The following is a 14,689-nucleotide window of genomic DNA, read 5'->3' as shown; positions in this document are numbered from 1 at the left end:
CTCTAATGCTGCGTTTAATAATTTATCTATTTCCATTGGTTTTTTGTTTGTCCTTGTGTGCACTTCTTGCTGAGAGAGGAATCGGGGCAAACTTTTACAAGTGTTCCCCGTATCATGGGGGCTCCTTCCTAGTTGCACAATCCCATGCTAAGCAGTTGCATGTATGAATAGTGCAACCACACGAATGGAGATGACTGAATGGGTTATTTCCAGACAAGTACCCTTTTGTGAGGCTGCTGATTGGCTGAGAAAGCTCTGCATGATTGGACCTACCAATGTGGGCATACTGTTCATACATTGACCCCTGCACTGTGACCTTTATGCTTGCTATACAATTACACCTAGCAGTCTCACCATTAATAAATAATATACTTCACAACCTGTTGAATTGTCTGTGGACAACTAGATTTAGGTTTGTTTTTCTTCATTGAGGCACTGAGTTTAACACTTGCTGGTGAGCTGTTTTCACCTACTCTTGAGAAAGCAATGAACTGGAGGGCCTGTCAGTTCAGCTGCTGCATTGCATGAAATCAGAGAGCAATAATAATGTGGTGCTGGACAATATTTCGAAACTGATGTCCAGTCAACCCAGCATTTTTCTCATATTGCATGGGTTTTTGAGTGTCAGTGATAAGCTGATGATTCCCTTGCATTAGTATTTTTTGTAGGAGAAGATGATGCCCAGCAACATTTCTAGAACACTATGGTAAAGCTCATATTGAGATATTATATCGAGTCAAACCATTGGTTTATCTGGGCTAGTTACCTGCAGGATGTCCAGCAGAGGCCTTTCCCATCACTGCTACCTGATTATTTTAACTGGAGATGGCAGGGATTGAATCAGGGACCTTCTATTCCACCACTTAAGCTTTGCCTCTTCCCTAACTCACAAAGGAGAGGACAAAAAGCCACATATGTCATTCAACTCAACTCCTTCTGGATAATCCCTAGCAACAGTAGGTTTTAGGTACCTAAACCGCAGGCTATAATTCAAACCTGGGCATTGCATATATTATGAATAAGTTTAAATGTCTAGTTTTGATCATGAGTTACTGAGTTTGTGGCAAGCGGTATAGTGATGGTTTAATCTGTAGAGGTGGCACTCAGCTAAACTTTATGCAGGGTAGATAAACTGTAATGGACCTAACTTAGTCACATTCATTAATTTCAGCCAGTAAGGCTTAGATATTTGATGCTTGTATTCCGGGGAATGCAATAATAATAATAAAAATAATATATGTAGTTACAATAAATATGTGGCAAAACTTCCATTGACTTTAATCGCCTGCTCTTAGAGTATAATTGAGCAAATGTCTAATAAATAATGATGAGTTTGTTTTCTCTCCCTTAGGGCCAACAAGCCAGAGATGTCCGACAAAATGTCAAGTTTCCTGCATATTGGAGACATATGTTCTTTGTACGCAGAGGGATCAACAAATGGATTTATCAGCACGCTGGGGTAAGTGAGCCATTTTTCAGGTGCTGCAGGGTGTGTTTAATGAGCTGGCAGTGGAGGAAAAATAGGCATGGTTGTCTAGAAGCCAACGCTGTCATCGCCATGTGTTTAACAGCGCTGGGTGTCTCTTTCCTTCCCTGCAGCTATAAATCCTTGGGATAAGAAGTTCCCCAGGTGAGTGAATCTGCTTCAGCAGAATCTAAACATTTCACTTAAGATAGATTTTAAAAAAACAACTGCAGCAGCTTCATCATCTTCATTTTGTTGCTCAGGGCAGAATATTGAAGCCCGGAGCTCTGTGGTTTACTATCTAGATGAGGAACTGGCAGCGGAATCCAAAGAGAGAATAACACTATGTTTGCTGCCCTGGACTCCAGTTTTTGATGAAAGGTGGATCATGATTAAATAAATAAGAATAAAGCTATGTTTTGAAGACATCAGTGTTTAAATTAGCATATCCTGCTAATTCTATCTGGGCAGAAGCACTCAAAGAGGACATGGAGAGACAGTCTCAAGGGCCACTTAGAGAGGTCTAGAGGGCCACATTTGGCCTGCAGGCCTGAAGTTCCCCTCCCCTGCACTAAATGTTGAGTCCTCTGAGTAAGTAAAGCCAGGAAAGTTGATGGAAAAGGTTGTGCATTGTTAAATATGATTCTCTCCCCACACCTACCAACCTGTATAATTAATTCATATGTGGAAGAAGTGCTTTGGTGTATTTTCTTTTCTTTTTTCCTATGGAATGACATAAGTTTAAGCTTTCTGGCCAGGGCTTCTCTCCTCCTCCTCAGCAGAATTAATTTGTGTGTTTTGAGGATCCCAGTGTGAAGTTCTAGAAGCAGATGTCCAGTACAGTCAGAGTATATACCTGGCTTTCGACCAAGTGAAGATGCCTGGCGCCTGACATCTCCACCATCTGGGAAATATAGGACCTGGACTGTTTTAACACACTAATACCCCACCTCCCCACCAGCACCGGTAGAATTCTATCAGTTATATTTTATCTGCACAATCAGAATGAATTTCTGCAACCAAAATGCCTTTTCTGTGCAGCCTGAGCAGGAGCAGTCACCATTAAGAAAAAGAGGTCTGAATAGGCCAATATATATGTGTACTTCCCTGGGTAAACTTATTGTTTTTCTTTAAATTCTCAAAGTTCTATTCCTAGCTCAAGGTTTCATCTGAACTAGTTGGATGTTTAACTGAGAATCAATCACAGTCTGACAGTCATTCGAAAAAAGAAGACTTTATAGACATCTTGCCCCCCAAAGTGGCAACTAGACGTTCTGTTTTGGTGACTGCAACCTTGCTCAGCCTTGGATACTATATTTGTTCTGCCTTGGGCAGCAAACAGTCTTGAGTTGGCCATAACCACCAGAACACCCTGTCGGAGCAACTGTGCAAGGGTTTACATGTTAAGAGCTCAAGAACAATGGGAACTGAATATAGCTAAACACAGTAATGATATTTTGTTCAAGTAAATATTTCTCTGAAGCTGAATCCTGCTTAATATTCCTGTGAGATGATGACTTGAAGCTTAATCACAGCCTTGCTTCTGTTTTTCTAAATACAGTGCTCCAATGGCTTTGGTTCCTAGTTTGTAATATACCTAATTGCCTTTTGAACACTAAGCAAGCTGTGTAATCTTTGTTTTGATCATCTGTTTGCCTGGAATAATGCTCCCTTGCCTATGATCTATTTTTGGAACAAGGTGAATCTTTCAGCTACTAGAATTAGCTGTCTGGATGCTTTTTGCAAGACTTTTTTTGAACTTCATAAAATTAGGGTGGCTTCTTGCTTTGATACTCAGTTCCTCCTACCCTTTCCTGAGCAAGTCTTTCCCCATCCTTTGATACTTCTGGGGAGGTGGGAGGGCAGATGCAACAGAGAATTTCAGCATTCACCTTTTCACGTCGTTGCGCTGTAGCAGTGAATAGCTGTCTAGCTGATATTCCCTCTTGCTTTAAAGTTACAGAAGCAATGTTCCCTATTGCATTGGGTGTTTTTATCCTCCTTATCCCCTGCTGTGGATGAAGATCGAGTATGGCCTTATTCATAGTCTCAGCGCATATGTTAGTCCTGTTAAAGCAATACTATGGCTGAGAGCTGGACTCTTTCCTTCCTATTTGAACTTTAGTTTAGAGGGGGGGGGGAGTTGTGAGGGAGCCATATAGGATTTATTTCCCTCATATGAAAGCCCTGGGGTGGAAGGTTGTTTTTCATTTGTCAAGGGGGCAAGTCATAACTGCAAGTCCTAAGCAGAATTTCTATGACGTGTGACTGACTGGACCACAGAATCCATTAAAAATATGTTTTTAAAAATAACTGACAGTATCAACATATCTTCAGGGCGTTACAGTGGTACCTCAGGTTACAGATGCTTCAGGTTACAGATGCTTCAGGTTACAGACTCCGCTAACCCAGAAATAGTACCTCGGGTTAAGAACTTTGCTTCAGGATGAGAACAGAAATCATGGTGGCGGCACGGTGGCAGCGGGAGGCCCCATTAGCTAAAGTGGTGCCTCAGGTTAAGAACAGTTTCAGGTTAAGAACGGACCTCCAGAACGAAGTTCTTAACTCAAGGTACCACTGTACCTAGTTTACACATAGTGGTGAGCTGACCAGGTGCAGAGAGAGCCAAAATGCTTGGCTCCTCCCAGTCCATTAACTCAGTGTAGCTCAGCAGCAAAGGCAAAGTTTGGCTTAACACGTCATCAAATTGTGGTTAAGTGCCCCCTTCCTTCACCACAATCATTAGCAAAGAACAAACCATGGGTATAAGTCGTGATTAAGGAGGAGAAAGCTCAAGCGTGGCAAGCTGTGTTGAGCTACAAGGAAGAGCAAAGTGGCTGGGATCTCCTCCCTAAGAACCAGCATGTTTACTCATTTGTGCTAGGTCATGATTTGGCTCACTGCTGCAAACATGGCCACTGAAACGAACGTTCCTATGGACTACACAGATTGTTGTTGAATGCCTCCCTGGTGGAGTTATTTTCACTTTAAGTGGCTTACAGTGTGCTCCTAAGTGTACATACTTGGAATTGTTCACAATACAATAAAAGGATATATTTATTTTAGTTTTAGACTCTCTATTAGAGATTTTATCTCTACAGGGGTCGCTGCTTGCCACTCAGGAAAACCCAACTGGTCAATGGTCACCTCAACATCGAGTGAATGCCCTGTCTGTTCTCCATAAAGTTCCACGTAGTAATCCACCCAACATTGTGCTGATATAGTGGCATCTAGTTTTGATCTTGATTCATTCATGACCCGAGACACCAGAAGCCAAAACTTGTCCTCTCTTCTCTCAGCTACTGCCAATCCTAGTTCTTGCCACTGCCTTCTCACAAAGCTTACTTTTTTGATCTTTAGAATTTTCTTATATGCTGCTCTGCTCCTTCCCATATTTCCCTTGTTAATTTCGGAGGGTTTTCCCAGATAGGTTCTAATTGCACTTAGCAGGCAAAAGGATATATAAACAATTACATATATAATATATGTATATAAAACCACTGCATATATTGTAATTTTTTTCCATTAACACTTCTCACGAATCAAGGGCGTTTTTATTGGAATCTTATCTCTATTATGGTCTTCCTTGCTTCACATTGCTACAGAAGAAAAATTTTTGAGACTGGAAGAGCATGCTGGGAAAATAAAAATTTAGAAGAGGAAGAAGGCCAAGATGGCACCTCATCTTCTGCCTTCCTAAATCTGCAGCTGAACTCTATCACTTTGAGGCCCTGAAATTTGCCATTAGAATGTCTTCATGAAGTATCCCTGCCTTGGCTAGTGGAACACTTGGATAGACAATAGACTTTCTTTACAGTACTTGGTCCACAGATCCACCACATGAAGGTGCCTTCTGAATGTCAGAGGATTATCCATAGATGATGAGAATGGATTTGAGCACCGTGATGTACAATAATAGTGGTTTCTTCTCCTTTCCTGTTTCTCTGCATCAAAGTATGCCTGAAATACTCCCTCTCTGGGGACTTTCTGTCTTCCATGTCAGACAGGCAGGGACTTAGAGCAGAACCTTCTTTCTGGTGGAAAGCATTTCCAAAGAGGTCTTAAAAATAAATAAACGTCTTTTGCTGTAGTCCATCAGGCTAAGGCAATTTTATTCAGACTGGCATATGGAATATGAGACTTTATGGATGCTCTGCTCATTTTTACAAAGTTGATACACTATTTTATAACCGCGGAACGCCTTCTCCAGAGAGAGTGGCTGTCAAATATTCCTTGTGCTTTAATAGTCTAATGAAAACATACCTCTTCCACCTGGCTGACTGCTACAAATGTAACTCTTTTTGTTTTGTACTTTGCAATGCCTCTTTAAACTGCAGTAAATCAAGAGATACGCTGTTATTTATTGATCACCAAAGTCCATTTTATTACTGCAAACATAATAATTAGAGGGAAAGAAATTCTGCAGGTGACGACCAGCTCATCAGCTTCTGGGGTCAAAGTAAAACAGGGTCAATTATTCCTTTTGCTAAGTTAGTTTGGTAATGTGAGCCACACAGAGTCTGTGTGGGGTAGTTGTTAAAAGCTACCATGTTGGTCTACAACTGGGGAGACCTGCACTCAGATTCCACTCAGCTGCAGAACTCACTGGGTCATTCAGTATATTTTTCATCCTAAATTTACTTCACAAGGTTGTTGTGTAGAAGAAATGCAGGGGGAGGGATGAAAACGGAGGGGGAAGAACTCTGCAGCTAGCTTGAGCTCCTTGGAGGAAAGATGAGATACAAAAGAAGGGAAAAAAGGCATAATAGCTCTAGTTCAAGATGGTTGATGGCTGCGTAAGCAGCCACTGGGCAAATCTGTTTATGCTTCTAGCCAAGGAGAGCGGTTGAAATGATGGCATTTCAGATTGGGAGCTGGTTGAACTATATGTTGAACTTTGACTGTATGTGTGAGAAGAGTTACATCAGAGTCTCTAAAGATCGAGGGAAGCTTTTAGCCACTTGAATGTCACTTGGTTGACTGTAAACATCTCTCATGCAAGCAAGACTTGGATAGGAATATATTGGAAGGAATTCAGCGTCATGCTGAGGTAATTGTTCCATTTGGGCTAGCATTGCAGCTTGCCGGATGGAATTATCTCCCCTCTCCTCTTCCCTTGCACTGTTTGGGGCGGCATTGGGGGGTTTGGAAGAAGCCAAATTCAAGGGGGAAGAGCCTCCTTGCACAAGTCCATGGAGGGCTTCCATGGACAGGACTCACACTTTTTTTGTTTGTGGCAGTAACTTCCACTTGTTAAAAATGTCAGGCAATTAATACACCGCTTCTCAGGCAGACCTCACAAAGCTGTTTATGATAACAGTAAGCAATTTTGGGAGCGGGTTTTAAATAACAGGGCTTTTTTGTGGCACTACTCACAAGTATGGAGTACCCTCGCCTCTTATTTTGCTGCCTATGGCGGCCATTTTGTGCTGGCACCCGTGGCATTTTTATCAATGTATGAATAGTGGCACCTTCCTTTTTACCAAAATGAAAAGCAGTGAAAAGTGTTATACTGAAATGGAGAAGACAGCTGTTGAGAAGTAGCTGCCATTGCCTCTTTTACTTTCCCCTGGGCAAGGTGGTCCCGAAGAAGCCCCTGCAGTAACTCTTGGAGGTGGGAGTGGCCACTCAGGGAGCCAAGTTCAGATTTATTTCTTGCATATTTTTTTGATACCTTACCATGGGTTCATAACATTTAAATTAATTGAATTAAAATAGCTCCATTAGTGTGTCAGGTGAAGTAGAGTTCATTGAACTAAATTCCAAAGTGAGGTGGTTTAAAAAAAAATCAAAAACATGTTTGGACATTTTTTCCTTTTTCCACGGAATTCAGAATGGTGTGCATGGTTCACCTCCATATTTTATCCTCTCAACAGCCCTGTGGGGTAAGTTAGGTTGAGAGGTAGTGACTGGCCAAAATTCTTCAGTCATTTTGTTTTGTGACTCAGGTGAGGATTCAAATATGTGTTTCCACATTCTGGTCAGTCTTTCTCAACCTCTGCACCACACTAGCTTACAAGCGTGTGAAGAAAACACAAAGCATCTTTAAACCGTCTGTTGAAGCTGTTTAGAAATCAGTCATTGCCTTCTTCAGTTTTCATTTGGAGACCAGTAATTTCCTTATAATAGGACTTTTAAAATGGTGTCTGTCCTAAACGACATCCGTATTCTGTCATCCGAAGTAATCCAGATAAATGCTTACTTGTGTATCAGATTCTCATCTCTGTGCAAACAAGGACATTTGTATTCTGAAAGGTGTAATGTTTAAGTCAGTCACAAATACCTTTATTTCATGTTCTGTGATAGTTTCCATGTGCGAGAATCAGAGTAGTTCCACCACAGGTTTTAGCAATTACTTGGCCTGGATTTCTCGGCAAGCTGAGTCTGTGTATGCAGCTATAAAGCATTACAACAGGTCTTGCTCTACATTTACAGTTTGCATTGGGCCTGTTTCAATAAAACTTTTGCATTTACTATAACTTCTCTGTGTCTTCCTGGGTCCAGGAAGTACACTGCAAATATCCGGATCTTTCTCCCTTCCCCCAATGCCGTAAATCTGTTGGATGGTAGCCTACCTGTCACTGAGCAGGAGACACAGGAAGTGGTACTGAACAAAATCTAATTTTGTTCAGGGTCATAATGAGCACAGTAATTATTTGGGTACATCATAAGCCTCACAGAATCTTGACATGAATTCATAAAATTATTCATAAAGTGAGTGTGCTGGACTAGCTCAGTGTCTTAAAACCAGTACCGCGTACCTTGAAGATGGTACATGTTACCATGTACTTATGAACAATGCCTCTGATGTAAAAAATGACCTGGAGTTTTGATACTGAATATTTTGGTTTTTGTTTTCCAATCCATCTAAGGATCAGGGACCTGATTTCTCATTTCTCCACTTAACAGAAGATGAATCTGCACATTTAATCAAATAGAAAAGTCACACACACACACACACACATACACACACACACACACACACACACACTTTACTGACCACATTAAACTTTGACTTATATACTTAACCTATTTTATTGAGACTATTATTTTATGCTTAACAAGGTTTGCGGTATCTATGTGTTGCACAGCAGGAAGAAAATGAACTCCACTCTAATCTTTGAAGAAAGGTGACTTTTGAACAGTGACTGGGTTTTAGTTCAACATTTTTTTAAGGAAGATGGTAAAAGGGACAGTCAATTCTGTGTAGCTCAAAATCTTGTGAAAAGTAAACTTTCCTTTAAACTTCATTGGCCATTTTTTTCATGTCACTGGTTCTCTGCCTTCTGTGGGACTTCAGTTTTTGGATAAAACTATGCTCCAGTAGCAGATGGTGTGGTGCAGCAGCAGTCAGCCTTGTTGGTGATGCTTACCTTACCTAGAGGTAGAGGGGGTATGGGGGGCAGCGAGGTCAGGTGCTGAATTGGCTCCCCTGGTGCATTTGCACCATGCTGCCTTCTCTTCCCCTTCCGCATAAGCAGCAGTGATGTGATCAGCCAGAGGCCAAGTGAGTGCAGCCATCCCACCCTGCCATCTGCTTCTGCTGCGCTCATTCTTCTTTGCTGCCCTAGGCTTCCAAACATTTAGTGTGGTGCAATCCAGGGTGTTAACCTATTCATGTAGCAATCATTTGTCCACTGTAGGTGTGATGAAGAGTAGGTTTGAGCCTATTGTCCTTGCCTCTAACCTATTAGGTCTAAACAGAATTTGCATGACTACAAATGATTGGAGTGCCAATTTTTCTCCAGGGTTCCCAATCCCACGGAAAGCTAGGACAGTTTTCTGACAATCGTTTAAATGTTTTCCATTTTCTCTCTCTTTTAGACTTGTGGATGACCGGTGTGTTGTACAGCCAGAAACAGGGGACCTTAACAACCCTCCCAAAAAATTCAGAGGTGAGATTTCTCAGCCATCTGCTTAAATGTTGATACGATACTTCTTTGTACTTGGGTCTAGCTTGTCCAAAATAACAGCTGCGCATATGAAACAATAGTTTCGGTTATTTGTTTGCAATATAATGGTGTTTTGTCTTTTGGGTTGAGGCTCCAATGTTGGTGTTGGTTGCCAATACAAAGAGTATTGCCCTGAAGAAGCCTTGCACATTTGTTTTTATTGTACTTTAGCAGACTGACTTATCTCTTCTAAGAACCCACATAAATCTGAGAATGTGCAACAAGACATCTTTGTGACTAACAGGATGTCTGTGTAGTTTCACTTGCTTTTCTCCAGGTGTGAAGGATAATACTCATTCTAGGATTGAATAAACAAGCAAAAAAAGATGGGTTGGCAGACCATTGACTGACTCAGACATGACTCTTGGCTTAATCTCAGCAGTGTGTTGTGAACTTACAACCTTTCTCCTTTAAATTTTTATTTCATTTTTGCAAATGGTGGGCTTTGTCACGGGAATTAACCTAGTTCTTTTTAAACAGCAACTTTTCAGTTCACAAAAGTAAAATGGAGATATAACACTTGGTCTTCTTTTTTGAGGCAAATCTTGTTATAGTTTTTTTAATGTGTTTTATTTACTCCTTCTGGCACTTTGAAGTGACTGAATTCAGTCATCCTCCATGGGGATGTTAATTGAATTAGTGATGCTGCTGGGTATTCTCACTGGACTTTGATTTTCAATGACAAAACACTCTGGTTTATAAAAGAGGACTCTTGAATAAAGGTAACACAACTGTTAAATTCTCATCCAAGGAGTGTCCAGTAAGGCATTTATATCCTATATTCCTAGGTGAAACACATTTTATTTGGACCATCTTAGTATGATAGATTCTCCCCCCCCCCAACCAACCATCCTACTACAAAATTATGTGTGTACTGAGTTGGTTTCACTGCAGTGGTGGAATTATGTGTTCCACACAAAATTAAACCAATGTTGTGTTGATGGAACCTGAGTACTTAAAGGAGGTGTGAGTGGGTGGATGTTTAATGGGGTGCTTCAGACTAAATGGAAATAAAAGATCATCATATAGTGAGATACACCGGGGGCGGGGGGTGTAATTGCTGTTTCATGTATAACACAGTAGCTTCACATCTTGTTTTCAAGCAACCTGTACTTGGGTTATTAATCCCAGCTGAGGGTGTACTACTATTATTACTACTGCTGCTGCTGCTACTACTACTAATAATAATAATAATGCAGAAACTACCTCTGTGTAGTAGTAGTAGTAGTACTGTATGAAGCATTGTTTATGACTTAGAGCTAATGGTTTGGACACATACCTAGTAATTGCTGGAGGAAACGCAAGGTCTACTCAGTATGGAACTCTGCAATGCCCACTTCAAATGTAACTAGATATCATGTGTTTTCTTACTATGTGAACAAGCTGCACCAAGTCTTGGGTTTGTGTGCTTCTCTTCCCCACCCCACCCCCACCCCACTCCACCCCACTCCTTTTATGCATCAAAGGGCACAATGAGAAGTTTTCACTTCCACTTTACACAAACAGTTCTCGTTGTATCTGAAACTGGAGAAGGAGGGGATTAAACTTGGTGAGAGCAAACCAGGTTCAAACGGTGGCTTTTTGGACAAGCCACACTTCCATTAATTCAAACAGAATGGTGGGCTGTGGTTTGTTAAAAAAACCCTGGAAGCCTACAGTTGCCCTTTATAGCTGTGGAAAAAGAGGAGATGGGAGGAAAGGCCATGTGAACCCAAAGCTCACCACACCTATTTGATTCCCATATATTCTCACACTTCCATGTGTGTGTTCATGTGTCGGAAGAGAATAAGTGCTTTGATGGAATATAGAACACTGTAGATTACTAAGAGGCAACAATGGAAGTAATTATTGATAACCTGTGGACCCTAGTGATGTCATTGCTGCATCCTAGAATGGTGAGGTGGTGTTTTGGGGGCACTGGTGGGAGCACAGGGTTGACTCCGTTGGCAAAACTAATCAACACCTTTATCCTTCAATATAAGCAGTTTTCACTGTAAAAAGGTAGTGGGGTGCATTGTTGCTTCCCATGACCTATGAATAAGTATTGGGCAGCTACAGTCAAATTAGGATTCCCGGTTGCAAGCATGTTGTTCGAGCTTCATGTGTTTGTTAAAAGAAACATGCTAACACTTGTATGCTACTGCATAAAATGTAGAGTCCCACACTCTAGTCTCATTTCTTTAGATGAGGCGGAGGGAGGCAAAGATGGTCCCTTTATTATCTACATTGCTTTTAGCAGTTCAGAATTATTCCAAAGAAGCTGGTATTGCTTTTTATCTGCGCTGTCATGCGTGTGTGTGTTTCAGCAGCGTACTGCTTGACTAGCATACTGTTGCTGCAGATTCAGCCATGGCACCTTTGTAATTATCCACGAGTCTGTTTGGGATATGAAAATGAGTGGTTGTTGAGTTTCTTCCCTGGCAGAATAAGACTTGGAAGGCTCTTTTTGTCTCCATGATGACTTCTTGTTCATGTGGATCTTAAATTATTGTGTTAAGAATTTGTATTTTATCAAATCAGGAAATTGGTCGAAATGTGAGATGGTTTAAGAGGGAATTTTTTTTATGATATCTGTTCAATCCTGCTTTCCTTTTGGTTATGATAATTTATCCCATTCATTAGAGATAAGAGAGAAATTCAGTTCAGTTTGCATTTAAAGGCAAACTTACCTAATTTTCACCGTCTGAAATATGACGACACAGCCATCTATTGGAATTTGTACTTCTCTGAATTTTGCAATGCTGTTCTCTAGTCTAGCCAATAAATGTGTATGAAAATGCATATACTAGCATAATGTGTGCATTATAGTAGTGAAAATTACATACAAAATGCCCTATTTTGCAGAACTTGTGCTGTTACAAGTATAGTAAAGGTAAAGGGACCTCTGACCATTAGGTCCAGTCGTGACCGACTCTGGGGTTGCGGCGCTCATCTCGCTTTATTGGCCGAGGGAGCCGGCGTACAGCTTCCGGGTCATGTAGCCAGCATGACTAAGCCGCTTCTGGAGAACCAGAGCAGGGCACGGAAATGCCGTTTACCTTCCCGCAGGAGCAGTACCTATGTATCTACTTGCACTTTGACGTGCTTTCGAACTGCTAGGTTAGCAGGAGCAGCGACCGAGCAATGGGAGCTCACCCCGTCACAGGGATTCGAACTGCCGACCTTCTGATCGGCAAGTACTAGGCTCTGTGGTTTAACCCACAACGCCACCTGCTTCCCTTTTACAAGTATAGTACATCATACTTAATCTGCACTTGTAAGAAATTGATCTTTTAATGTGGAAGTGTGCATAGTTTAGAACTCACTGCCTATTGGCAGGCACCTTCATTGTACACTTCTCAGTGTTTTATTTCTTTTTAGCTACTGTTGATTTGAATAACCCCTTGAAAAAAGAAAGTGAAGTTGACAAATTTGCCCATTCCTGCCACCACTAGAGTTAATTCTATGCAGGTATTTTGCATGAGGGCTCTCTGTTGCTGGCAACTCTGTTCTACATATTGTTCAATTCTACAAGAGCTGGCTGTGTTGCCGCAACCTTAATGGCTGACATACTCACTGCAGCAGGAGGTTTCTGATTTATTACATTTTTAATCCCAACATTCCTTCAAGGAACTCAATATGCTGTGCATGGTTCTTTTCTTTCCATTTCTTCCTCACAAAAACCCTCTGAGATATAAGTTTGGCTGAGAGGCAGTGACTGCCTCAAGGTCACCCAACAAGTTTCATGGCTGAGGGCGGACTTGAACCCTGGAATCCAAGATTCTGGTCCAGTGCTATATCATACTAGTAGGATCCTGATCAGGCTTTTGTCTCTGCCATAATAACAACACAATCCTGTACTTGTCCTCTCAAAAGTAAGCCCAGGTGAGTTCAGTGGGACTTATTCTTGGATAATTGTATATTTGATTGCAGCCCAGGTTTGCTGAGCTTGGTGTCTTTTACAGCCTGTTGTTATGCCTGCTTAAGTTTCTTTGTATTCCTTTTTAACCAGGCCTTTGCCTGATTTGATCTACATCCTATGCACTTTTTAAAATGCTGGCTCTTTTTGGGATTTTTAATTGGGTTGTTGTTTTTGTTTTTATTTTATGTATTTGATATTTTATGTGAACCGCCCTGAGACCTCCGGGTATAGGGTGGTATAGAAAACAAATAAATAAACAAATCATTTTTTATTTACTCTTGGGTAATTTTGCAATGGATTGCAATGTTAACCTTTACAGTAGCATATTTAACTATTTGTGTATTTTAAATAACATGTGGAATAAGCTTATTTCATTTACCTCCCCTGTAGCTTTCAGAACTCTTGACAAACACAAGGCAATCTTGTGAGTTTAAGCCTGTTTTGCAGGTAGCACGTAATGTGAAGCCAAACCACAGTTTAGTGTGAAAGAGCAAACATGCAGGTTCTCAGAGAGAAGATCTTGGCCACCTCACTCCCCCACTGATCCTGCTGCTGCTGCATGAGCTACCATGCTACCTGGGGCTTATCAGTTCATCTGAATCCTGGTCTTGCTGCAGACAAACCATGAGCAATAAAACAAGGACAACCCTTGGTTACAACTTGTGGTTTCTCTGAAGTGAAGCAAACCATGAGCCCAGGTATAATGCTGAGGCAAACCATGGATTAGCCTTGGGTGGTGCAGCAGGAGCAGGACCTGGGCAGGAGTACATTGCCCATGGTTATTTTCTCTCTCTAGGAACCCACAGTTTTGCTCCTCCATACTAAACCATGCATCACGAGCAAGCCAGATCATTATTTCCTTAAAAAAAACCCCAAAAACCTGTTCAGCAATTCTCAAGCTGCAGTAGCTTGCGGTTCCGTAATGTACTACACTACACACTACTACATGTAGGGGTTCTGCATTCAAGAATATACTAACTTGCAGAATTTATGGGTAAACCTCACCTTGTATCTGCCACATCCATGGCTGTGAGACTTGGGTATATATTCCAACTGATTATGACGAATTTTTCCACAATTTTCCTACTAAATCACACCTTGATCTGGTTCCCTCTAAACTCCTTAATATCTTAACATTCTGAAACATGAGCACACTTGGAACCAAAATTTCCAAACCACCTTCAGTCTAGTTTGCAGCCCTAAAGTATGGCAGTATTTTGGTGTCGTAAAAGGATGATCTAAGCACTTTGTGGACCATTCTGCAAGGTGTTTCTAGCAGCATGGAACCACCTGGTTGTGACTGGGAGTTGGCATTATTTCCTCAAGGCTTGTGGAGAGCTGTTGCCATCAGCTGTCCAGGAAGAATGTCGT

At 41.3% G+C, this 14,689-nt stretch overlaps 1 protein-coding gene across 4 annotated transcripts in view; it reads left to right on the top strand.

Annotated features, from left to right (window-relative positions):
- The window catches only part of ITPR1 (inositol 1,4,5-trisphosphate receptor type 1), a 216,347-nt gene that overhangs the window by 23,278 nt on the left and 178,380 nt on the right, over positions 1 to 14,689 (top strand). For all 4 annotated transcript variants that reach the window (XM_080995581.1, XM_080995580.1, XM_080995579.1 and 1 more), the window contains 2 exons: positions 1,352 to 1,459; positions 9,290 to 9,360. In XM_080995581.1, the coding sequence (XP_080851707.1) occupies positions 1,368 to 1,459; positions 9,290 to 9,360 (163 nt within the window). In that variant the 5' untranslated portion in view covers positions 1,352 to 1,367. The remainder of the gene's footprint in view (positions 1 to 1,351; positions 1,460 to 9,289; positions 9,361 to 14,689) is intronic.

This window comes from Podarcis pityusensis (genome assembly GCF_964106645.2).
Source record: "Podarcis pityusensis genome assembly, chromosome: 2".
Taxonomy (NCBI): domain Eukaryota; kingdom Metazoa; phylum Chordata; class Lepidosauria; order Squamata; family Lacertidae; genus Podarcis; species Podarcis pityusensis.
This window is presented reverse-complemented; position numbering and strand designations above follow the sequence as displayed.